The sequence below is a fragment of the Montipora capricornis genome, chromosome 3 (assembly GCF_036669925.1).
Source record: "Montipora capricornis isolate CH-2021 chromosome 3, ASM3666992v2, whole genome shotgun sequence".
In the NCBI taxonomy this organism is placed as follows: domain Eukaryota; kingdom Metazoa; phylum Cnidaria; class Anthozoa; order Scleractinia; family Acroporidae; genus Montipora; species Montipora capricornis.
In genome coordinates this window covers 17419102-17443578 of record NC_090885.1, presented here as the reverse complement: position 1 = coordinate 17443578, position 24477 = coordinate 17419102, and the positions used below count along the sequence as shown (strand labels likewise).

The window sequence follows — 24477 nt, the reverse complement described above, 5'->3', positions numbered from 1 at the left end:
GTATTTATTAGCAAGCTTTCGCAACAGGACAGCTGGAAGACTCAGGACGGCAGAATGGCGTAAAAACGTCGCGCGAGACTGTGCATTCCCGATCTTACGCGGCAGTTTTTTCGTCATTCTGCCGTCCTGTTGCGTAAGCTCCCTATTTCTTTATTCGAACAGTTGACAACCGAGGACCTTGACAACCGAGGAACCGATAATGGCTCAATTCGCGTCGAATCTGGAAAAAAAAAAAAACATACAGGAAGGAAGCGACCCGCAATGGCAATAAGGTTAGGCTTTTTAATTGAGATTTGTTTCGTAAAATTATCTTCTCATGTCGTTTACCGGGATTGCCATACAAATCCTTATAATTTTGTTGGCTTTCCCTCGCATTGAGCTTGGGGTGCCTGTGGTTTAACCCGAGATAGCCTCGGTACCATAGTACGCCTGTTGCTTTTGTTCGCCTCATGAGGGAAAATGGCCGACCTTCTACAGTTCATTTGTGAAAACTCCGATCACTCTCAGATCCCAGCCGTCCTGAGCCGATTTGTAAAGGAAAAGAATTCAGTGGTAGATATAAACTTCTTAGAATCGCTGAAATTGGTATTGTCAACGCTTGAAAGATCTCAAAACCTTAGTGCCGACTTGGCGATTGAAGTTGTGAAGGAAATATGCTGGCCAGTCGTATACCGTTCTTATCCTTCGAAAGATGCGAACAAGTTCTCTGGAAACCATCGAAAAATGCTCCATATTTGTTACGATATCGTAGCCTTTTGCTTTTCGGCGTTCCCAACGATCGTACAGTCAGTGATTTGTGGCAAATCCCTCCAGATTTTTGATCGCTACCTTGCGGAGAAAAGCTTCGCAGAGGAGAATGCTCGTGACGTCTCGGTAACTTTGGATCTTATTGGAAATTTTGCTAAGTCAGACGCTCTGAATGCCTCTAAAGATGCTAACCTTATGCTCGGAGAACAAGGCGATGAGCTGTTCCAAAAAATGTTGACTCTGTTACCGCATACATCTGACGACTTGTGTGCGAAGTTAACTAGTCTTGTCCTACCAAGTTTCTTGGAATTCAAGACTGTACATAGATGCGAGGTGAGTGTTATCTACTTTAAAAAAATCGATACTATTCTTCTAAAATACTGCCCTTTGACAACACACAGCCATCGATTTTGATAATACGTTGAATGAGTACCCAGTACGTAGTATAGTTGGCTAAATATATATAGTTATAAGAGCAGAAGAGAATTAAGGTTTATACAAGCTTGAAGCTTTATAGCGGGATTGAGAAAAGCTTTTTAAAACTAGTATAACAGCTATGAAAGGTGGTAAGAAGTTAGTCATTTTTTTGAAGCAAAGTAGACTTGTATTTGGAAGGTTCCATCTGCAATATTTCCAGTTAATGGTCAAAATAAGTATAATTTTATATGGAACATTATTTTTACTTTTCTCAAGTTTGGCCAATTCAGGTTTGCCCAAATTGCACCTTGAGTGTAACAACCTCTTGCCTCATGTTCAAACACCACTGCACACGAAAAAGCCACGATCAACACTCATACTGTCTTTTCATTTTTGCAGTAAAACCGCTTGTTCATTTGCATGCCACTTTGCAATTCTGTGATGCAATGTTAGTGTTTTGATTGGCAGTTTGTTCTGAAGAAGTTGCAAGTTCAAATTTCAACTTGCTGCCCGGTGTTTACTTCACACCTTGAACTCTATTTTTCACAATATACATGTAAATTTACAGCATAATAACTCTACATTGGGTAGGACTCGTGAGGCTGTGCAAAAAGTAATGTTTTTGTTAAATTAAAAAATCCACAATGTATCGCCAATGTGACGGTTTACCGCAAAGCGCAAGTTCTGTGAAGTCAATTGAAAACAGTTTGTGTTGTTTCAAATACGCCTTCAGCGACCTGAAACAAAACTCACAGTAATTTAATTGAGGACTGTAAGGGGGTTGAAATATCAATCCAACACCACGATTTCTTAGCATTAATTTAAACGCAACTGGTTTCCCCGAAAGATCCGTTCGCCAATACTGGATTCCCCACTGAAACGTTCTTTGAATAAATTAATCATTTCTAATCAATTTTACAGTGCGTTTCACAAAACTTTTGACAAACGGTTTCCGAATTTCGTTTGAAATTCCCAAAGTTCGCTACGAACTTGGCAATTTCATTACGTAATTGTCAATCAAATTGTGAACTTCAAAACGAAGTTGTGAATTTCACATCGAATTTCGTTGGGAAGTTGCGAAGTTCGTCGTGAGCAAAGTTCACATCATTCGGTGTAGTTGGTTTGGTAATATAACTACAAATGAATTTAAACAAAGTGAAAAAATTTCTCAACCAAGCAAGACTAGTTTTTTGATGTTTACTTCGTAAAGGTAAATTATTTGACAGGTACAGAGCCGGGACTTCACATCACAGACCGATGGCGCGACTCGTATCTTGTTTACACTAGAAATGTAAAGACGTTTTGTTTCTTGCGCTATTTCTAGAATGATGTATGTCCTGAAAATAGGGTTTCTTTTTATCTCTGATAGATTTAACTGTAAAGTACTTTTGAGCAACCATGCGTAGAAGTTCACACGACAGAAATTGTATTCTATTTTTAGGCAGGTGTTGGGTGACATCTGGGAATATTCAGTTTTCAACGTTCTATAACCCATTTTAAAACCAGTAATTTGCAATCAACGTAACCACAACTTCTAAGAAAATTCCGAGAAATTTACACGGAACGGTGCGAACCTCCCAACAAAGTTCGTGGTGAAATTCACAACTTCGTTTCTAAGTTCACAATTTGAATAACAACTACGTAATGAAATTGCCAAATTTGTAGCGAACTTCAGGAATTTCAAACAAACTTCGGAAACTGTTTGTCAAAAGTTTTGTGAAACGCAAGTTGTAAGGGCCTTCCAAAATATTAATTAAAAGGTATCAATTCCAAAACAACTATGGAGAAGGTTCACAATGTAATTACAGTTCGCAGCATACCGTTGGACTTCAACTGTATGTAACTTGCAAAATTTGAACCTTCAACTTGCTCAAGGCAAAGTGCCAATCAAAAACGCAACATTGCATGACAATATTGCAAAGTGATGCACAAACAAAGAATTGGTTTCACTGTAACATTTTAAGTAATTAAAACTAACAAAGGCTGTTTACTTGGAGGTTAAGTTTTGGATTTCACAGTCCACCATCATGTTTAAGACTGAGCAACTGGTCGTCAGAGGGTTGCATCTAGGAAAAAGTGATGTCATTCACTCAATAGCTTAAAATTTCAGTGTGTAAACACAGTTTATGATAATTATTTGCAAAACACAAGTGTAAAAATCTGAAAGCCTGAAACTCCCATGCTGCATATTAATTCAGTTGCGTCATTTTCTCCTCGATCCATCCCTCTTGAAATCTTTTAGAGTTAGTAATGGTGGACCATTAAATAGGGAAATTCCAGTTGAAATAAACAGGTGTCTTTTTAATTAAAAATTAATTAAGGCTTAGAGCGTAGGTCACTTAGTGTTTAGTAAACATAGTTTTTGGGTCACTTAGTGTAGTTTTGAAATCCAAAGGGAAAAAAAAAAGATTTTTTGATTATAGTTCCTTTTAAAACCCAGTGGCAAATTCTCTAAAGTAAGGTGATAGAGTTACTTATCAAAAAGCCTCCATTGGGAGTGGTCATGTACGTATGTATTGTATTGTATATTTTTGTATTGTATTGTATTCTAAGCCCAGATGATTTGACTCCTTAACAGGGATCTGGTTTAAAGCATGCTGTGTCAAAAGTTTCAATAATAGTAGTTTTTTTGGATTTGGTTATAAGGCTTTGTGATAGCATTAAATTCTGCTTCTAAACTATTTCAGGCAGTTTGGAGTGTGGTGAAACAGATTTTTCAAAGCAAAGGAGCTGGTTGTCGCTTTGGAACATTTGATCAAACCTACGCTATTCTCTGTGGTCTGGCAGATTTTTTCTTTAGTCGAGACAACTACAATCTTTTCGACCAGCCTGAATTTTGGGAAATTATTCAGAAAGGTCTTGTGATAAATCAGCCTTTAACAAGAAAAAGAACCATGTACTTGTTGAAGAGAGCACTAGACTTGTTAGATAAGTTGCCATGGGATTTATCAGTGATGTCTGAAAGAGGATACAACATTTTCTACTGGTCATCTGACCACAAGGAGACTTTGAGAGGTATATGGCAAGATTATGTACTTTTGATGGAGACTTTCGATGAAAAGCAGGTGAACAATCAATGCAATATTTTTTTCCTTTTTCAAATTTCTGTATTTATTCCATGTGGAGGATTATTAGGGAAGCTGCGCACAGAGCACCATTGGTAAGAAAATATGGTAACCCAACTGTGCGAGAAAATTTGGTTTTGGCCACTGTATAACCGTACCTCTGCCCCTCCATGTGACCAGTATCATGTGACCATATCGCAGGCACAAGTTTAGAGACAATCAAAACGTGATGTATACAATGTACTCGTGCCCAAAAATGATGGCGGCCATACTCCAGGTAGTTTACGGCATACATCTTTGATATTGGGCATCCATGTTATGGTCAATTGACACTTGACAAAACAAGGTATCTGCTGACTGGTATCACATGACCATATTGCAGGCTCAAGTTTAGAGCTCATGAAGGTCAGCTTTTTTTAAGTTGACCACTGACCAGGTACCTTGTGCTGTGTGTCGATTGGATCGCAGGCTCAAGCCAGGTTAACTTATTGTAAGAACAAATAATCCGGGATCTCTGCTCTTAGGCTTGGCTAAATCTGTATGTTAGATACTTCAAAGGGTTTTTCTGACCTACATGTATGGTACGTTACATCAAAGATAACTGACATTCAATGGTGGTGTGCAAAATACATGTAGTTACGGAAAGTAATGTCAGTACATATTGTTTGCAAGGCTTGAAGGAACTACTATTAGTGGCCTTGGTTAGAAGAGAAAAAGAATCTTATCAACTACAAAATTTTGTTTGTGTGGCAGTTACAGTAAGAATCATTGGTTTTGTTCCATTTCTTGACTGTCATTACCAGTTTTACAATGTACCAGTTTCAGCTTGTGGAATCCTTTACGTTTTTGTCTACTTTTGGGATCATTGATCAGTAATCAGTTTGGAAGATTCTTTCCGAATTGACCACCCGAGTCATGCTGAATGATGTCCCACAGAGTTGTATGTGAGATGGATCTACAGTGGGCAGGTGCAAAACAAAGGTCTCAGGTCACAGGTGATTGTTTTACCAATACAGAAACAACCCTAACTGTTTACAAATGCTAATATTAGGCCTAAAAACTTTAGTTTTTCTTAATTAGGTCAAAGGTTAGCTTCAATGGATGTTCAGGATACTTTCTGTATTGGTAAAACAATGACCTGTTACCAGCTGAGACCTGTGTTTTGTACCTGCCGATCCATGGTAAATAGCTCTTATCCAAGACGTTTTGAAAGTCTATCCATTTGTAGATGAAGAAGAATGTCCCCCTCCCCAGTCATTGTAAGACACTTAGTGTTGGTTCAGTCAATGTTTTAGCCCACGACCACCTGCAAGAAAAGTCCAGTACACTCTCAACTGAGCTGACTGGACTGTGTACTTGTTGGGGCATTGGGGGTTAAGAGTGAGTCTTTATAAAACAATCCTGGCTAATCAATGTATGAGCATCACTTGACACACACAAATTTATTTTCTCATTTGAAGGCACACATTATCAAACCAGTGTTGGCACGAATATCCAGTATAACAGATGCCACCAAGGAAAAGACAAATGGTACATGGAAATCTATATCATGCATTGGAATAATGATTTTAACAATTACTGTTTGTGTTTTGTTTAATGAGTACTATTTGTCAACTTTACCTTGGATTCCTACAGACTTAACCCAATAAGAATTTGTTAATAATTATCTTGACTTCTCAGCTGGACCAGTTGTTTTTATTTTATCCGTAGAAATGGATTGGAATGCTGAAGAGATAATAACTCTTAGACTAGAAGTTGGTATTGCCCATGGTACAATTTTCGGTTTTGGCTCAATTAGGGCCTGTGGCCAAGTAACCTAGTAGATTGTGTTCCAGTCCGCAGAGGCCTCGATCCCACCTGGTAATTGCCCTGAATAACCGCTTCTGGGTGAATTTCAAACCATCGATAGATTTCCAGCCATTCTGTGCCATGCTGGCAATTTGAAACAATGGTGGTTGCCGTTGAGTGTAAAACTGGACCCTTAGGATTACATGTAATACAGTACCTTAAAAAAAAACGTTTAGTGTTTTAAAAAAACTTTTGGAAGAATAATTGTAGCGTTAGGAATAGGCCAGAGATCTATTTATTCTAGTGCCGCTGTGTCACGTGCACATCACAGAATTTGCTTAGCTTCTTTTTCCTGTAATGTAGGTCTGAGACTGTTGGATACTTCTTGGCTCCTCACATTGTACCACAGAGCTGCTCAACATGACAACAGGTTTATATGCAGATGGGCCATTCTGGACTTTCTCCATGTGGACTTGGACTGCAGCTCTCCACTCCTCAGCACCTGTTACTGGGGATTCCTATTTGGTCCCCTGATGAGTTTCGTCGGTGAATACGCCATCTATGCAAGGACAGATGATGAAGCAAGGGGAGATCCACCTGCTGTGGGGTCGGCAGTTGTCAGGTTTTTCACCGAGTTTGCTTCAAGATTGTCAGTCAAAGAGAGACCATCGTTTTGCGCCGAACTTCTATCTGCAGTCGTCAGGCAAGAATTCACCCAGGTTCCGTTGGTGTTCATGACGCAGATGCTCGCAAATCTGCCACCGACTCATTCTTGGGATTCAGATTCGTTGATGAGTATTCGCAACATATTTCCTCTCTTTAGAGCTTACAATCCGCACATGTCAAGTGCCATTCAGAGTTTTCTAGTAAAGGCTGTTATAAAGCAGACAGATCCGAAACGAGTCCAGTGGAGTGACATCGGAGATTTCGTTTCCCTTCTTTCGAAAGACGATTGCTTGCGGAGAGGAAGCAATTTGTGGGAGGCAACAGTTTGTTGGATCTGGACGATTTGTGACATTATTTCATCAAAAGGTTCAAAACAAAGTGGTATGAATCCGGAAAAACCTGGCTCATCAAACCTGTTTGACCATCTCAGAGAACGCGTGCACGCGTTTCTTAGCAATGAGACGCCAGAATTATCAGGCGAGGAACAACAAGTAAGGTCTGTTGTACGACTGGTGGTCATTGGTTGTGATGCACAGCTCAAGTTTTCAAAGAGTTCAACCAGCGAGCAGCTCGTGAAAGAAACGTTTCATCAAATCGTGGGTGTGTTGCAGCATGCGCATAGCCACGTTTATGCTTCAGAGGTGAGAACTGCAAGGGCGGCCATGATCTTAGCTGGAGTCTTACACCACTTGAATAACACGAGTCAGCAGGCAGCTCAAGGGTCAAATGAGCCCCTTGAAAAAATTCAAAAGATCGATCACTCATTGGAAATCATGGCCTCACTGTTAAGGTCTGCTGGACCCGATATCTTGGATCTCTTGTTAAGAAAGCTCACCGCTGCTCCCATAGACTTCACATGCGCTGGAAGCAGCTTTCCATTTCTTGATCTGTCATCTGAACTCTGCAAGTTTATGACATCTTCAGTCCAAGGCCAAGTATTGGAAGGTTATAATCACTTCATTGAGAACCTCGTTGAAAGAAGCAAGGAGGTCATTCAAAGGAAACAGTTAGACCGGCGTCAACTTTCATTAAGCGATTGGTGTTCATTTGCGCTATCCATGAGGTGCCTCTCCTTTTGTTGTAGTGCTCTAAACTCTGATCCATACACAAACTCAACCTTTGTGAGAAAACGTATATTAGAGGCGATAGCTGGCTTCGATTTGTGTTCCGAGTTTCCAACACCCCAGGCAATGTACCCTCCAGATCCAGCGGATGTTATCACCAAAGTAGAAACAAGAGCGTCCATGAAGAAAGGGTGGGGAAGACTTGTGTCGGAATTCCTTGAGGCTCAATGGAGTAGCATTGGGTTCTTCCTTGAAGAGTTAGATCGTTGCGAAGACTTGGACGAAAAGTTTGAGAATTTCTTAGAGGCCCTCCCTGAAGCAGCGCTGGAGGCGCTTTCTCTTGGTTCAGGTCAAGCAGTAATACCGGTCATAAGATGTGTTCGACTTTTAACTCCACGCATGCTCATTACTGATGTCGCGCTATGCCGCCAGTCTCTGGAATCCGTCTGGTGGACATTTCAGGACCGACCAAAGGGTGACCATATCTACTTCTGGCGAACGCTGAAGGAAGCTGCTAGAGCATTTTGTAACCCGTGTCTTCTAACTCTTCCCAGCGAGCACCCTGTCAGTACGTTGGTGCGAAATTACTGGGCAGAGCTGTCGGCGCTAGCAGACGATCGCGCTGGGGTGATGAATCACGTGGTTGGTCCTTTGTGTCAATTCTGGTGTAGCGTTCCTAATAGTGACCAAAGCTGTAAAGCTGAAACTCTTGAAGTAACTAAAGAAGATCGAAAGAAAAGCGTAGAAGTCCATCTCGATTTTATAACAGAAGCTTGCCTTTTTGGACCCAGGGAAAAGAAGACTCTACGCGTAACAAATTACGTGCTCGAGTACGTCTATGGACTGGCCAAGCAACGCGTGATATGCCCCATTAACGTGGATGAACTTCGCGATGACACGCGTGTGAGAGTCAACGCAATCAATACACTCGTAACGCTTAACCCTAGACAAGCGCTTGACAGGAGACTGTTGGAGACCATTGTCCATGCGTTGATCGCTAAGAATGCAGAGCTGGGGGAAGAGAAACGAAAGTCATCCATCAATTCGTACTATCATCGCAAAAAACATCGAGTCTGGCAGGCAATTCTTGTGGCCCTTTCCAGTTTACTTGAGACTGATACAGCAGAGTCGTTTGCCCGGGAAGTTTTAGATGGAATATTCAACGCAGTTCTCTCCGATAATCAAGTTTCAGTTCGAAACTATCTCCAGTGGGGAATGGTACTCATTTTTGGAAGGTAAAAAAAATAACCTTTCTCTTGATTTCACCATTTAGTTCCATGTTACACAGATGAAATATTCATTTAGAAATGGAAATGTGCTTTTCCTAGAAGCCCCTTTCCGGCGGCGTCCAACTTCAATATACTGTATTTGTGTTAAGGCTTTTTGAAGAACTAAATTACATTTTCAGATTGATTTTTTCGCGAAAGGAGATCTTTTCGGCCAATCATAAGCCTTAAATATCACCCTTGGATTTAAGATTTGTCACTTGTACTATTCGAAAGTCGGCATCAAAAAAACGGCTTGCTGTCTGAAAATGCCGCACTGAAACCTACTTTTACTCCCATTCCGTATCTAAACAAATTATTTCCATAAAGAAAATCTGCTTGTTGCGAATCCTGCTCTCCCCTTTAGGTATGGCTCGGTTATACAGTTTCCTCTTCTTCAAAAACAACGTTGCTATGGGTGGGGAAGGGGCTTTTGCTGAGCTTTTGCGTTGTTGTTATTGTCCAGAAGGACAAAACTTGATAAAAGTCTCAACGATTTTTGTCCAAGATTGAAGTATGAGAGTCGTAGCCTCCTGATTATCGGCTACGCTTTTTGGTTCAAATGCAACTCATGAGTGAAAGACGATGGCTGTCAATTTGGGGGTGGTTTGATTCTGCTTTCAATGCAATTAACATCAATATTGCGCATATAAAGGTTACTGGATGATCGCGTTAAAAGGGAGGTTTGAGAAAGAGATTTCCATGCCCTCCAAAAGCCACAATTGATTTTACGCAGCAGCGCCAATGGATGATACTATAGATGACATCCGAGATATTTGTTTTGTCGGGAGAAGAAAATCGAACAATCCATAGAAAAACTAACGAATTCTAATGAAGCTGAATAGAGAACCCACAACTCAACCCACTGGTGGTTCCCTCGAGAGTGGATTTGTTCTTAATCGTACGCGCGTGATTGCCATGTTGACTTCAATGGGTCTCCAAGTTGTACAGTGTAACTCACTTTTAAATTTACAGCAGGAAAAGAATGGAACAATTTACCAAAAGATCTTCCGGCTAAAAACCTCAATTAAGAACTTTTTAATTAAAGACTTTTAAGTATTTGCTTGATTTAGACAAATCAGAGCATAAATGTAGTTTGTAGATTTTACCCGTACCTTTCGTGACTTAACTCTTTTATATATTTTTATTGTTTTTTGTTTTATAACAGATAAATTTTACTACTGAACATAGGTTTATACCAGCTATCTTTTTTTATATTTCAGCTGATCTATCATTTTGCAGTATTGAGTATTTATCATTATTATTATTATTATTATTATTATTATTATTATTTAAAAATATTGAAGATCCGTTACCAGGATTCATGCTAAGAAAGAAGTAAAATCGTTCTCAGGTAAGCTTTCGACAGACTGAACTGCTGCCTTCAACGGATAAAAATGTGTGAAGCCTAAAAGTGAAAGAAATTTAAATATAACGAAAAATTCCCATAAATTAAAGGATAAAAGCATGTAGTAGAAAGAATGTTAAAAATGCTAAGAAAATTAGTGTTTCTTTAAGAGAATGTGATATTGTCTTGGGAGCGGGCACGAATTATTGTCTGCCCCAACAGTTTTTGCCGTGTGCCATGACTCCAATGTCTTTCTACTCCGGTTGTTCGCTTTGTCAATGATTTTAGAATTGTTAAAGTCAATATCATGATTAAAAGTCCACGCGTGTTTCGCGACATTTGAGCCTTTAGTACAATGCTTTAAGTTCCTCATATGTTCCTTTCTCCTAGTAGTAAAGGATCTTTTAGTTTCGCCAATGTAGCTCCACGGGCAAGATGCGCATGGAATTTTATAGATGACATTGCACTGGTCGTCTTCGGCAGGTCGAAACTTAGGGATAGGGAAATGCTGCTGTAAAGTTTTAACTGGTCTGCTAGTGACTTGGATGTCGTGTTCCTTGAGGATTCTTGTGAGAGGTTCCGTGATGCCTTTGATGTAGGGAAGGACTGCAAAGTTGCGTCGGTTTGTTGGCTCAGCCCATTTAAAGAACATACCAACCAACTCTTCTGGAGTAGGTGTAGGTGGTGGAGGCCTCGTTTTCTTTCTTATAATATCAGCAGCGATTTTTTTGGGATAGCCGTTGGAGTGTAAAGCGGCGCAAACACGAGCAGTTTCACGGGTCTTTCCAACTTGTGTGTTGGGGAGATTCAAAGCTCGATGCAGGAGTGTCTCAGCGGTGCTGATTTTATGTTTCCTGTCATGGTGTGAATGGAAGTCAAGATATCTATCCGTATGCGTGGGTTTGCGGTAGATGTCGACCAAAAGTTTTCCGTTATCGCGCGAAATGAGGGTGTCAAGAAAGGGTAGTTGGCCGTTGGACTCGTGTTCGATGGTGAAAGAAATATGCTGATCGATTGAGTTCAATGAATCGTGGAAGGAGGCAACAGCGAAGATCTCCGTTCGGATCGAATCGAGCGTGAATTGAACGCGACGCTCCTGAACTTTAAGAGACAACAAAAGATTGATGACTATACATACTTTAAATTAAGATCTACCGACGGCATTCCACCAGCGATCCGCGGTTCTATCAAACACCACAAAGATGGCTACCCTCTCAGACCTATCGTGACTTGCATTGGCTCTGCACTTTACAACACTTCTAAATTCCTCACCGACATCCTTGCACCCATCCAAAATCGTAATGGGTTCTCAGTTGCTAATTCACAGGAGTTCTCTAACGAAATAGCCGACGTTAACATCCAAGATGATGAAACCATGGTTTCCTTTGATGTGGTGTCTCTATTCACCGTCATCCCTGTCGACAAAGCTTGCGATTATATCAGGAAGAAATTAGAGGATGATTTGTCTCTCCATTCCAGAACCAACCTAGACATCGAGGACATAATTTCCTTATTGAATTTTGTGCTGTCCAATAACTTCTTCGTTTACAATGACACCATCTACAAACAAATCCACGGTTGTGCTATGGGTAGCCCCGTCAGCCCTGTAGTAGCCAACCTATGCATGGAAGAAATCGAAAAAACAGCAATCAACACGACTACTGTCTCGCCGAAATTTTGGAAGCGGTATGTAGACGACAGTTTCTGCATTATTAAGAGTGACGCTGTTGCCTCCTTCCACGATTCATTGAACTCAATCGATCAGCATATTTCTTTCACCATCGAACACGAGTCCAACGGCCAACTACCCTTTCTTGACACCCTCATTTCGCGCGATAACGGAAAACTTTTGGTCGACATCTACCGCAAACCCACGCATACGGATAGATATCTTGACTTCCATTCACACCATGACAGGAAACATAAAATCAGCACCGCTGAGACACTCCTGCATCGAGCTTTGAATCTCCCCAACACACAAGTTGGAAAGACCCGTGAAACTGCTCGTGTTTGCGCCGCTTTACACTCCAACGGCTATCCCAAAAAAATCGCTGCTGATATTATAAGAAAGAAAACGAGGCCTCCACCACCTACACCTACTCCAGAAGAGTTGGTTGGTATGTTCTTTAAATGGGCTGAGCCAACAAACCGACGCAACTTTGCAGTCCTTCCCTACATCAAAGGCATCACGGAACCTCTCACAAGAATCCTCAAGGAACACGACATTCAAGTCACTAGCAGACCAGTTAAAACTTTACAGCAGCATTTCCCTATCCCTAAGTTTCGACCTGCCGAAGACGACCAGTGCAATGTCATCTATAAAATTCCATGCGCATCTTGCCCGTGGAGCTACATTGGCGAAACTAAAAGATCCTTTACTACTAGGAGAAAGGAACATATGAGGAACTTAAGGCATTGTACTAAAGGCTCAAATGTCGTGACACACGCGTGGACTTTTAATCATGATATTGACTTTAACAATTCTAAAATCATTGACAAAGCGAACAACCGGAGTAGAAAGACATTGGAGTCATGGCACACGGTAAAAACTGTTGGGGCAGACAATAATTCGTGCCCGCTCCCAAGACAATATCACATTCTCTTAAAGAAACACTAATTTTCTTAGCATTTTTAACATTCTTTCTACTACATGCTTTTATCCTTTAATTTATGCGAATTTTTCGTTATATTTAAATTTCTTTCACTTTTAGGCTTCACACATTTTTATCCGTTGAAGGCAGCAGTTTAGTCTGTCGAAAGCTCATAATTTTTTCAAAACTTTTTACCAGAGAACGATTTTACTTCTTTCTTCTTATTATTATTATTACTCCACTTGTCCCGTCAGAATCTAGTAATTTCATTTAGTGTGTTTCAAAGCAGGAAATGGGGGTATCACGAGCTATCAATTGAATTCTGTTCTATTCTAATAGGTTTCCGGGGCTGCGAGCGTTGCTCTGGGAGCAGCTAAAGTACGACGTTAGCAGACGGGCTGGCAGTGTCTCTTCTTTCCTCGTGGTCGCGGCGCAAGTCGGTGAATTCTCGTTACAAAACTCCGACTCTCAGGCAGCCTACTTCCGGCATGCTTTTCCCGTTGTTCTTCCCTGGGCTCTGACGTCACATGTCATGGTAAGGGAACTTCATGTATAATAACCATACTCTTTCATTTAATTTGATAAAACCCAAGAACGCAAGACGCGAAACTGAATAAAAGAAATCGGTGACTAATTCTGGAAACACAGAGTTAAACATGTGGGAACATTGGATACGCCCCCAAGGGAGATTTCAAAGATAACATACTTAAACATTTTTTTGTTGCCGCCGAAACATTCTTTCGTCCAAAAATGATCCAAAATTCTGAGCATTAGGCTCCTGTTTTGATTTTGTCGCCTTCTGTTTGGATTTTATAAGTCCTCATCAAAGTTTAAGACGAGTAGTTTTCTGTATATAGAGGACGAACAAATTAAAGGAGATTGCAATAGATACGACTTTTTGGTGGTTTGCGACCGACATCTGAAGACAAATGTGAACAAAATGAACAAATGTGCCATCCAACATGGCGACTGTGACGTAACGTGCACATGATTAATAACAGCCGTAAATCAACAACTCATTGGGAAAAAATTATCATACCTACGATTAAGTTCTGCTGGCCGGGTGTGGCCTCACGAGTACAATGCCAGTATCTTCAATCCATCAAATTTACTTATTGAATTATCTGTTGCCCAATATTCACCGATTGTCAAATCTGCCATTTTCCGCTTCATCGCAAGGAAAAAAATATCTTAATTTAACTAAAGCATGTTTTCTGCCAGTGAAAGGATTTGTTCGAAGCTGAGCCATGTTGATGAGGCCAAAGTATCAGGGTTGCAACAGCTCAGTTGATTATGCTGTGAGCACGTGAAGGATACTGACCAGGCCGTTGGAGAATGCACAGATTGATTTATTGATGTCATAGTAACGTGCGCGTAAAAGCCAGCGCTCTCTGTGTTTCAAATAGCGCGGCAACTGGCGTCTCCTGATTTCCTTTTTCATTCTGCCAGGTCCAGGCCTACGCCCAGGTCACATTGCAGAAGATGTGGCTCACTTGCCAGCGGCAGAATTTGAGTGACGTCATATCAGACCACGCCATAATCAAGTCGTGCGTGAACTTCCTGGAAGCAAACAACGAGGGACTTCGTCAGAAGACTCGTGTGTTGGCAGATTTCTTCTTTTTAGACGTGCACCCTTACAGAGACTTCTCCATGCAGACTTTGTTCGAAACTCTGCCCCGCTTGTCAGATGTGACTGATGAAGAATGGATTTCTCCCAATGTCTTCATACAGGGACCATTGGGTGTGTGCGCTTGGAAGTCTTCTTCCGCTGAAAAGGCCCCTTGTAGATTACCGCTTCTTAACCCTGATGATACAAGGATGGCTCAAATGGAGAATGCCCCTTCTTTCAATTATGAGGAGAATATCGGCGATCAAATAAGGCGAAGACTGTTAGGGGACCCAATCAACAAACAAAGCATGCGTGAAGCGATTGGTAACGGCAATGAAGGGATCTGGGGATCACATACCGGTGACGTCCAGAAAAAGATCACGCCGTGGAAGGTGATCCCACCAGATGAAGAAATGATTTTCGAGCTGCAGGAACAGCGCCTGGCCAACTTGCGGAAAAATGCCGCTGGGCAACTGATCGTAGTCGCATCGCTAATTGACAAGGCCCCGAATCTTGGCGGCTTGTGCCGAACTTGTGAGATTTTTGGCGTACAGACGCTGGTGCTTAGCAACACTCATGTGGTAGAGGATGCCCAGTTCAAATCTCTGAGCGTAAGCGCCGCCAAATGGATGAACATTCAAGAAGTGCGCATGTCTGAACTCAAGTCGTACCTAGAGAGCATGCGCCACGAGGGATATACCCTGGTGGGCGTGGAGCAAACCGCCAACAGCAAGAGCTTGACACAGTATCGGTTTCCGGAAAAGTCACTTCTGTTGCTTGGTCACGAGAAAGAGGGAATACCTGTGGAACTGATTCAGATCTTGGATGTTTGTGTCGAGATTCCTCAAGTTGGGATCATTAGATCCTTGAATGTGCACGTCAGTGGCGCTCTGCTTGTGTGGGAATACACTAGACAGAGGGTCCTCGCAGGGGCGCCTTGATTTATTGGTCACGCACGAAAGCGGCCAACATACACGTGCAGTATTGCATGTAGAAGTGAGCTCTGTAGCAACGCTCTAAAAAAATCCTACACAGTCGGCCCAAAATGTTTTGATATACTGCTATCGATGAGCGGAACATACCCAACAATTTTCCTGAGATTAAATATTTTTCTTGAGTGTGAAGAATACCTCATTGTGTGCCGTGATGCGCTTGTTTAGTTAATTTTTCCTGATCAATTCTTTATATATGGGTGCGATGAAGAAAATCGAGGAATGCAACTGCAACAAAAACATCGCTTCAAAATATACGTACTTGGCTATTATTCCATCTCTGTCATGTTGTACAACTTAAGCCTGACAAAGTATGGTCCAATTGGATTGGTTCCAAGGGTATTGAAGTAAAGATGCGACTAAAAGATTCACTCTCAAGCTAGGTTACCTACAATTCTCATGTTTTACAGAAAAGAGCAAATAAATGCTCTATGGTAGGTTTCGGGGGGTAGTAGAAATGCGTAGATTCAGGTAGATTTTATCCGGTGGACACAGTACAAGCATGCAATGGCGGTGAAGCCGATGTAACGCGAATGGTGTTTTACAGGATCTTTAAACAAAATATACCTTAATGGAGCTCAAGAATGGAACGTCAATTCGATAAACACTAAAACATAAGCATTCATAATTTGATAAATGCTTTCACTCAAGAATGTCAAAAACTTGAGCGGTTTTTTTCCTGAGCTTAAATACCCTGAAAGCTTAATCAAATCAATTATGAAGACATTTATGGACAAAATATACCTTTATGGAGCTCACGAATGGAACGTAAATTCGATAAACACTAAAACATAAGCATTCATAATTTGATAAATGCTTTCACTCAAAAATGCCAAAAACTTGAGCGGTTTTTTTCCCGAGCTTAAATACCCTGAAAGCTTAATCAAATCAATTATGAAGAAATTTATGGACGATCTTTAGAAAGAACCCACAGCCAGCCAAAAATCACAAGTTACGCGCATTGTGCTGCCATTTAAATGTCAGCGATCAGCCAATATTGAAGACGCAAACATCAGAACTATCTTCAAAGGTTAACGTGCAGTTATCCCCCGTATTTACCAGTCGCAAATTCAACGATGACTTGAAACCTATGGAACAAAAACCTGCACTGGTAAGCAAACAGAAAGTCGTGTACAGTGCGAGGCTGGTTATGTCGGCTATATAAGCCGACACTTACACCAACGAGTCGACGAACACGGGGACAAGACCGCCATAGGCGAGCACATGCGGACGCATGGCAGTGACATTTCCAGCCTTTCGAGACTTTTCAGTATGTTAAAGAAGTGCAAAAATAAGTGGGACTGCCTTATGTTTGAGATGCTGTTCATAAGGGACTTAAAGCCTACTTTAAACAAACAAAAAGACTCCATTAGCTTAAAGCTGTTTTAAAATATTTTGTTCATATCGCTTCGCCTCGTGATTTTATCGTTTCTACTTCATTTTTCATTTTGTTAGCATATTTTTTTCCTGTGTATTTTAGGAACAATATGTGTATTCTTATTCTGTATGTATTAGCTCTTTTCATTCCACTCAACTTTATATCTTGATAGTTTTAGGGACCTTAAGATCTACGACGGCGACGTCAACGAAAACGTCACCTCAAAATAAAACGTTGCTCTATTATAAGTCTTTCGCGATTGTTCCATCTCGTTCACGTCCTACAATATGGGCGAAGTATCCTAAAAATAAATTGGTACGAGCGATTTCAGAGTGAAAATAGAGAATGAAAGATTCTCTGTTGCATGCTCACGTTGTCGTCCAAACCTAAAATTTGGTGATTTCACGTCGTCGTGATGCAGAGAACCGCAAAAATATGAGCAATAATCCGTGCCGCACGTGCAGCACGATTATTTATGCTCTTTTAACCAATGATATCACTGTTTTGAGGCGTTGTCGTCGACGTCGTCGTCGTAGATCTTCAGCTCGCTAATGGTGTCACGTCGACATCGAAATGTCGATTTTACAGCGTTAACGTTTATAACCAAAGTTTTTAAAACCAAACTTCTTGTTAGCTTTTGTTTTGAATAATAATAATAGAGTCAAATTCCCAAAAGACTTTTTCGCTGTTGTTCTTTCCACCAAGATGACTGCCGTGACGTCAGGTGCCATCAAAGAATTGTGAAAGATTGAAGAAAATAGAAGGGAATCAAGTTTGCTTCAACTTCTTTTTCAGAGAAAGTTTAAGCGTGTACTCTGCGCGTCTGACAGCCATTCACGACAACAGTTCACTCAAGGTAAGCTCGTTCTGGATGGGAGACCTCAAAATATAAGACTTGCTGTCACACCGGAAATTCTATTTTAACGTTCAAAAATGCGAACTAAACTAGGTACAGATTTTGCTAGCCTTCTTTATGCAAAACAATTATTGTAAATTAAAGTAAATAAATGTTGATGCGCAGTTTTTAGGAAGAGCTGAGAAGGAAGTTTTTAGGAAGAGTCGATCGAGAATAAATAAATTCCTAGCAGCAACAACATGTAAAAAAGTTACCATCAGCGGAAATCAGTTTGGGCGATTTTTGCGACGCTCAATTTTTCTATTGTACTTTTGGCTGCACAAATAAATCGCAAAATCGAAAGTGACGTCAATTTCAGCGGCCTCATGTGATCAAGTTACATTGCGTGTTTCAGTCTAAAAGAGTGAAAGAACTCAAAATGGGACAGGACATTACAAAATAATTCACCGTGTGAGCCAATGGGCTACCGCTGGCACGACGTCTGGGTGACCCCTCAAATGGTCTACATGACCCCCCCCACTTGAAAAAAATTAACTGGAGCGCTGCAGTTCAATACCACCCAACTCAGTGCCTTCTGTGCTAGTGTAACACGTAGTACAGGCAACCCAGCTTACGCTCATGGAGCGTCTAGTTTGTGTTTAAACAAATAATATTGCTTTGCCAATATTGTGTCGTGGTTACTTAACTCCTTATCGGCTACTTCAAAGTACTCTCTCCTAGATAAATTTTTTAATGTAATATACGATAGACGACACGTCAGTTTCATGTCATAACTCTCCTCAGATATGGAGACTGGAAGATGTTTAAGTTTCCGAAAGTCTTGGTGATGTCTCATTAAGGTTTCTTTTGAGGCGCACTTGGTTAAGAACCTTGCGAAGCTCTTCTTTAAATCGCTTGCTAACAAGAGCATAAATGAATGGGTTGATAGTAGAGGATGAAAGTATCATAAAAGTGTAGAACAAGTACAGCTGGCGGGGGAGGGTAAGAGAACCTGTTGCCGTGTCGATGGCGTCTATGACCAATACAGGAAGCCAACAGAGTGCAAAGCCAAACACAACAACAAGGGCGGTTTTAGTGAAGTTGGCTTCTCGAACGTTCAGTCGGTACGCTCTTTCTGACATCACTCGATTGCGTCGCCGAAGCTTGCGATAAACACGCCAGTAACAAAAGGACATGATAGCCGTTGGAACGCCGATGAATGCAACACCGAGGCCAACTGTGTATGCAGTGTTAATCTCGAATGGGTAAACACACAAAACTTTGCCAGGTTGGAAGGAGTAGTGGTCTGCTCCGAATATTAATGGCGCAATCGAAAAACTGAAGGTGACTGTCCAGACGATGATCAGGAATCCGATTGTGTTTCTGGTCGAAAAGACCGTCCGGTACTGCTTGGGTTTAACAACGCAGTAGTACCTGTTAATAGCGATGACTGACAACGTGTTGAAAGATGCCGTTGCAAAGGTTATGAGGCAGAAACCTTGAAAGCGGCAAAGCGACTGGTTGTAAAGCCAAACCCCTTTGATGATCGCTCCATCGGATAAGGGCATCACTGTTACAGCCACGAGAAGGTCCGTACTGGAAAGAGCAACTATGAGAACATCTGTTCTGGTAAGACGGCGACGATTTCTGTAAGCTACGATGAATACCACGCCATTACCTAACAAGGCTAAGCAGTTGATAATTAGTAGAGCGGCTGCTTCAATGGCGATCATCGAATTTGTTCTAGTAGCGAGGTCTTGCGCAAGTCGGTTATCCACGAGCGACATTTTGTTCAAGATCTTTTCTTTGATTTCGAAACGTGAAAACATGCAATGTGTAATCAACCACCCAAATTTCTTGTTGACAAAAAGCAAAGTGCATTTATTTAAGAAATTGTCTTGAGCATACAAATGATTGACAGCTTTTTCCGAGCTGTAGAGACCCTTCATAATTTAATAAAATATTGCAGGTGTTTTCTCTCTCATTATTATTTCTTTGATCTGCTCTTCAGCGTTGTAGAATTAGTGTCGATGTTTAATAATTGTAAGGTGTTTGGCTCGGTCCTGCTTGAACATAACATTTCAAGCTACTATTAGAAAGTATGTAAGACATCTTAAGAACTGGAAACAGTCCTTAATAGATCGGAGATTTGGGTGGTGAACTTATGTATCCGTCAATTCCAATAGCGCCCATCCCCCTCCCCCCCCTCCCGGGCAAACCCCCCGGGCGTTTGACTATTACCAAAAAAAATGGTCAAATGTCCCCGCCCCCGTGCTGACATTTTTTACCGTCAAATGCCCCACTGATTAGGGCCTCACAAAGCGTCAACTACCCTACCCTCCGTGCAAGAAGCACTTTTAGTTGAAGTAAAAAGACTTAGAGAACTACTTCAAAAACCTTTTTCCAGCGTAAGAGGCCGTTGTCATGCAAACGTTTATTTCTTTTTTTTCATTTGAACAGTTAACCGTTTATGTTAAGCTTGCATCAATAGCAATTCCAGAAGGATTCCCCTAGTTTTGGCAAACTCAACGAATTAAAACAAGAGTCTGAGTTCATGTTTAATTTAGAGCGCTGTTGTCATCCGGCCTTGTATCCTAAATTCCCTTTGATTAGTCCATCTAGACAGGCTCTTATGTATGTCACGACATAGTGATGATACTAAACGGGTGAACGAAGCAAAATGGCAAACGTTGGACGTACGTGCCAATGCCCTTTGACAAAAGTCACAGATAATCAAAATACCAAACACAGACAAAACAAATCGTCGCTGGCAGACGGCGCTAAGCGCGACAAGGAAGACGCAAGTGAGACGGTCACTGTTATGTTTGGTCGGATTGGCTGAGAATCAGTATCGCGTGAGATGTTTAACCAATAGGCCCTTTGCATGACCGTGTCACGTGACCTTGTCAATTATAAAATGTGGTCGGGGTACAAAATAGAGGCCAGAAATGGGGCTTATAATGGTGTCAAGAGAAACTGGAAACAATGCTTACGCAAAATTTTGGAGGGACAAACAAAGAGTATTGACTGGATGACCTGGCCCCAGTTGTTCAAACGATGGATAGCGCTATCCGCCGGATAAATCACTATATCCATTGGATAGCGCTACTGGTTTCGCTATTACTTATCCACTGGATAGTGATTTATCCAGCGGATAGCGCTATCCATCGTTTGAACAATTTGGGCCTGGATGGCAAAGTTTGCCATCTGTAAAATCGCTCACCAAAATGTCAGTGGCCTCAAAATTGACATGCTTAATAACTGCATAACGCTCTTTCCATTTCTGGCGTCCGATTTGTACCGCGACCATTTTTATGATGGACAAGGTCACGTGACACGGTCATGCAAAGGGGGTATCACGAAGGGTAGTGAATACAAAACCAATCGCTTCGATTCTCAAATGAAGGCTACTGAAGGCAATCACCATCCCTTTTTTTAACTATTTGAAATGAAATGAACACTTGGAAATTACCTTTCCCTAAATGCTCACTTGTATTTGCTTGATTTTCTCCATCGGTTCCCGTTTGATGTATTGCCATCGATGAGCTGAACATACCCAACAGTTTTCCTGATATTAAATATTCCTTTTGAGTGTGAAGAATACCTCATTGTGCGCAGGGATTCGCTTGTTTAGTGAACTTTTTCCCGATCAATATGTGGATGCGATGGAGACATTCTCCGAGATTTAAGGGATTCAATTGCAACAAAAACATCGCTTCAAAATATAGATATTTTGCGACGATTTCATCTGTATCATGTTGTACAACTTAAGCCTGGCAAAGTATGGAGATTCACTCTCAAGTAAGGTTACCTACAATTCTAATGTTTTACAGAAAAAGAGCAAAGAAGTGCTCTTCAATGCTTGCCGCACGTGCAGCCCGATTTAGTGCCAATTTTTGTCTTTAAACAAATAACATTGTTGTGCCACGGTTGCGTCGTCGTTACTCATATTAACTCCACATCAGCTACTTCAAACTACTCTTTCCTGAATTATAAATTTTCTAGTGTAATATACGATAAACGATACGTCTATTTCATGTCATAACTCTCCTCAGATATGGAGACTGGAAGATGTTTAAGTTTCCGAAAGTCTTGGCGATGACTCATTAAGGTTACTTTTGGGGCGCGCTTGGTTAACAACCTTGCGAAGCTCTTCTTTAAATAGATCTACTCTGGGACCTTATATCGCCGTAACTTAAGGCGACTTAAGGCGTAAATTGCTTACTCTAATTAATTCACAGAATATCAACTCATCAAAGTCTCCATATTTCTTTTCCAAAATCAGAAAAAAAGAACTGTGAAATAATAATAATTATTATTATATAAACACCAATGAAATACCAAGTGAGCTTTCACGAGAAAACATAATATCTTCATACCTGAAAAGATCACTGTTGCTATGGTTACATATGAAATCGCGCCTTTCGATACCTTTCGGGAAATGATTTAGTATTTATAAAATAAATAGAATACTACATGGCCGCTTGAAGATGCGAAAATTCTCATCTCGTGTTGAAAAATATTTCACTCGTTCGCTGCGCTCACTCGAGACCGGTGTGGGGATGGACTGTCAATAAGTTCAACACCCTAATCTCCCGATCTATGAAGGACTGTTTCCAGTTCTTAGGATGTCTTCCATCCTTTCTAACAGTAGCTTGAAATATTATGTTGAAGTAGGACCGAGCCAAACACTTTACAATTATTAAACATCGTCACTAATTCTCCAGCTCCGAAACAAAGATCCAAGAAAAAAAAAAGAGGGAGAGAGAGAAAACACCTGCAATATTTGATTCATTGTTGTAGGGTCTCTACAGCTCGGAAAAAGCTGTCAAGTACATGAATGTTCGCGACAACTTCTTAAATAAATGCACCTTGCATTTTTTGTTAAACAAGAAATTTAAAATGTTAATTACATTAGTGTTCTCACATAGTGTTTCTAAATCGAAGAAGAGCTCTTGAACAACATGTCGTTCGTGGATAAGCGACTTGCCCGAGACCTCGCTACTAGAACAAATTCGATGATCTTCATTGAAGCAACCTCTCTAATAATTATCAACTGCTTAGCCTTGTTAGGTAATGGTTTCGTATTCATCTTGGCTTACAGAAATCGTCGCCGTCTTACCTTAACAGATGTCCTCATAGTCGCTCTTTCCAGCACTGACCTTCTCGTTGCTGTAACAGTGATGCCCTTATCCCATGGAGTGATCATTAAAGGAGTTTGGTTTTACAATCAATCGCTTTGCCGCTTTCAAGGTTTCTGCATCATATCTTTTGCAACGGCATCTTTGAACACGTTGTCAGTCATCGCCATTAACAGGTTTTACTGTGTAGTTAAACCCAACCAGTACCGGACGGTCTTTTCGACCAGAAACACAATCAGATTTCTGATCATCGTCTGGATAGTCACCTTCAGCTTTTCGATTCCGCCACTAATATCTGGAGCAGACAACTACACCTTCCAACCTGGCAAAGTTTTGTGTCTTTACCCGTTCGAGATTAACACTGCATACACAGTTAGCCTCGATGTGGCATTCATCGGCGTTCCAACGGTGGTCATATCCTTTTGTTACTGGCGTGTTTATCGTAGACTTCGGCGACGCAATTGCGTGATGTCAGAAAAAGCGTACCGACTGAATGTTCGAGAAGCTAACATCACTAAAACCGCTATTGTTGTTGAGTTTGGCTTTGCACTCTGTTGGCTTCCTGTATTGGTCATAGACGCCATCGACACGGCAACAGGTTCTCTTACCCTCCCCCGCCAGCTGTACTTGTTCTACACTTTTATGATATTTTTATCCTCCGCTATCAACCCGTTCATTTATGCTCTTGTTAGCAAGCGATTCAAAGAAGAGCTTCGCAAGGTTATTAACCAAGTGCGCCCCAAAAGTAACCTTAATGAGACATCACCAAGACTTTCGGAAACTTAAACATCTTCCAGTCTCCATATCTGAGGAGAGTTATGACATGAAACAGACGTATCGTCTATTGTATATTACACTAGAAATTTTACATAGGAAAGAGCAGTTTGAAGTAGCTGATAAGGAGTAACGACGACGCAAGCTTGGCATAGCAATATTATTTGTTTAATGACAAAAAGTTGGCACTAAATCGGGCTGCACGTGCGCAAGCCTTGAAGAACATTTCTTTGCTCATTTTCTGTAGAACACGAGAATGGTAGGTAACCTTGCTTGAGAGCGAATCTCCATACTTTGCCAGGCTTAAGTTGTGCAACATGACAGAGATGGAATTATCGCAAAATACTTATATTTTGAAGCGTTGTTTTTGTTGCAATTGCGTTCCTCGTCGCTTAATGTAGGAGAATTTCTCCATTGCATCCACACATGAAGAAATTGATCAGGAAAAAGTTCACTAAACAAGCGCATCACTGCGCACAATGAGGTAATCTTCACACTCAAGAGAAATATTTTATCTAAGGAAAATTGTTGGATATGTTCAACTCATCGATAGCAATATATCAAAACGGGAACGGTTGGAGAAAATCAAGGAAAAACAATTGAGCTTTTAGAGAAAGGTAATTTTCAAGTGTACATTTCATTTAAAATAATTAAAAAAAGGACGGTGATTGCCTTCAGTCGCCTTCATTTGAACTTTAAGTGATTGGCTTTTTATTTACTTCACTTTTTGATATTTCTTTGCATGACCGTGTCACGTGACCTTGTCCATCATAAAAATGGTCGTGGTACAAAAACTG

At 40.9% G+C, this 24477-nt stretch overlaps 4 protein-coding genes and 1 pseudogene across 4 annotated transcripts; 4 read left to right on the top strand and 1 right to left on the bottom strand.

Annotated features, from left to right (window-relative positions):
• The first annotated feature begins 434 nt into the window (after positions 1–434).
• Positions 435–15684, top strand: LOC138042450 (probable methyltransferase TARBP1). The gene is made up of 6 exons (XM_068888339.1): positions 435–1080; positions 3852–4229; positions 5690–5759; positions 6381–8982; positions 13291–13486; positions 14401–15684. Exons 1-6 carry the CDS (start codon positions 460–462, stop codon positions 15499–15501), a joined length of 4968 nt encoding a protein of 1655 aa, XP_068744440.1. The 5' UTR covers positions 435–459; the 3' UTR covers positions 15502–15684.
• On the top strand, positions 11714–12977 carry LOC138041726 (uncharacterized). Its single transcript, XM_068887457.1, has one exon. The coding sequence runs from the start codon at positions 11736–11738 to the stop codon at positions 12975–12977; it is 1242 nt and encodes a 413-aa protein (XP_068743558.1). The 5' UTR covers positions 11714–11735.
• A 976-nt stretch (positions 15685–16660) lies between the features above and the next one.
• Positions 16661–19731, bottom strand: LOC138042458 (melatonin receptor type 1B-B-like). The gene has a single exon (XM_068888351.1). It carries the CDS (start codon positions 19712–19714, stop codon positions 18590–18592), a length of 1125 nt encoding a protein of 374 aa, XP_068744452.1. The 5' UTR covers positions 19715–19731; the 3' UTR covers positions 16661–18589.
• Positions 19732–22725: 2994 nt separating this feature from the next.
• LOC138041170 (melatonin receptor type 1A-like) lies at positions 22726–24255 on the top strand. The gene has a single exon (XM_068886939.1). The coding sequence runs from the start codon at positions 22730–22732 to the stop codon at positions 23690–23692; it is 963 nt and encodes a 320-aa protein (XP_068743040.1). The 5' UTR covers positions 22726–22729; the 3' UTR covers positions 23693–24255.
• LOC138039907 (melatonin-related receptor-like) overlaps positions 24160–24477 on the top strand; it is a 3438-nt pseudogene continuing 3120 nt past the window's right edge.

Bases quoted from the DNA above. Each gene is read 5' to 3' on its own strand.
- LOC138042450 (XM_068888339.1), top strand. From the start codon at position 460: ATGGCCGACCTTCTACAGTTCATTTGTGAAAACTCCGATCACTCTCAG. The intron at 4,230-5,689 runs GTGAACAATCAA...TCTCATTTGAAG, and splicing joins AGACTTTCGATGAAAAGCAG to GCACACATTATCAAACCAGT. The intron at 5,760-6,380 runs GTACATGGAAAT...CCTGTAATGTAG, and splicing joins CACCAAGGAAAAGACAAATG to GTCTGAGACTGTTGGATACT.
- LOC138041726 (XM_068887457.1), top strand. From the start codon at position 11,736: ATGGTTTCCTTTGATGTGGTGTCTCTATTCACCGTCATCCCTGTCGAC.
- LOC138042458 (XM_068888351.1), bottom strand. From the start codon at position 19,714: ATGAAGGGTCTCTACAGCTCGGAAAAAGCTGTCAATCATTTGTATGCT.
- LOC138041170 (XM_068886939.1), top strand. From the start codon at position 22,730: ATGTCGTTCGTGGATAAGCGACTTGCCCGAGACCTCGCTACTAGAACA.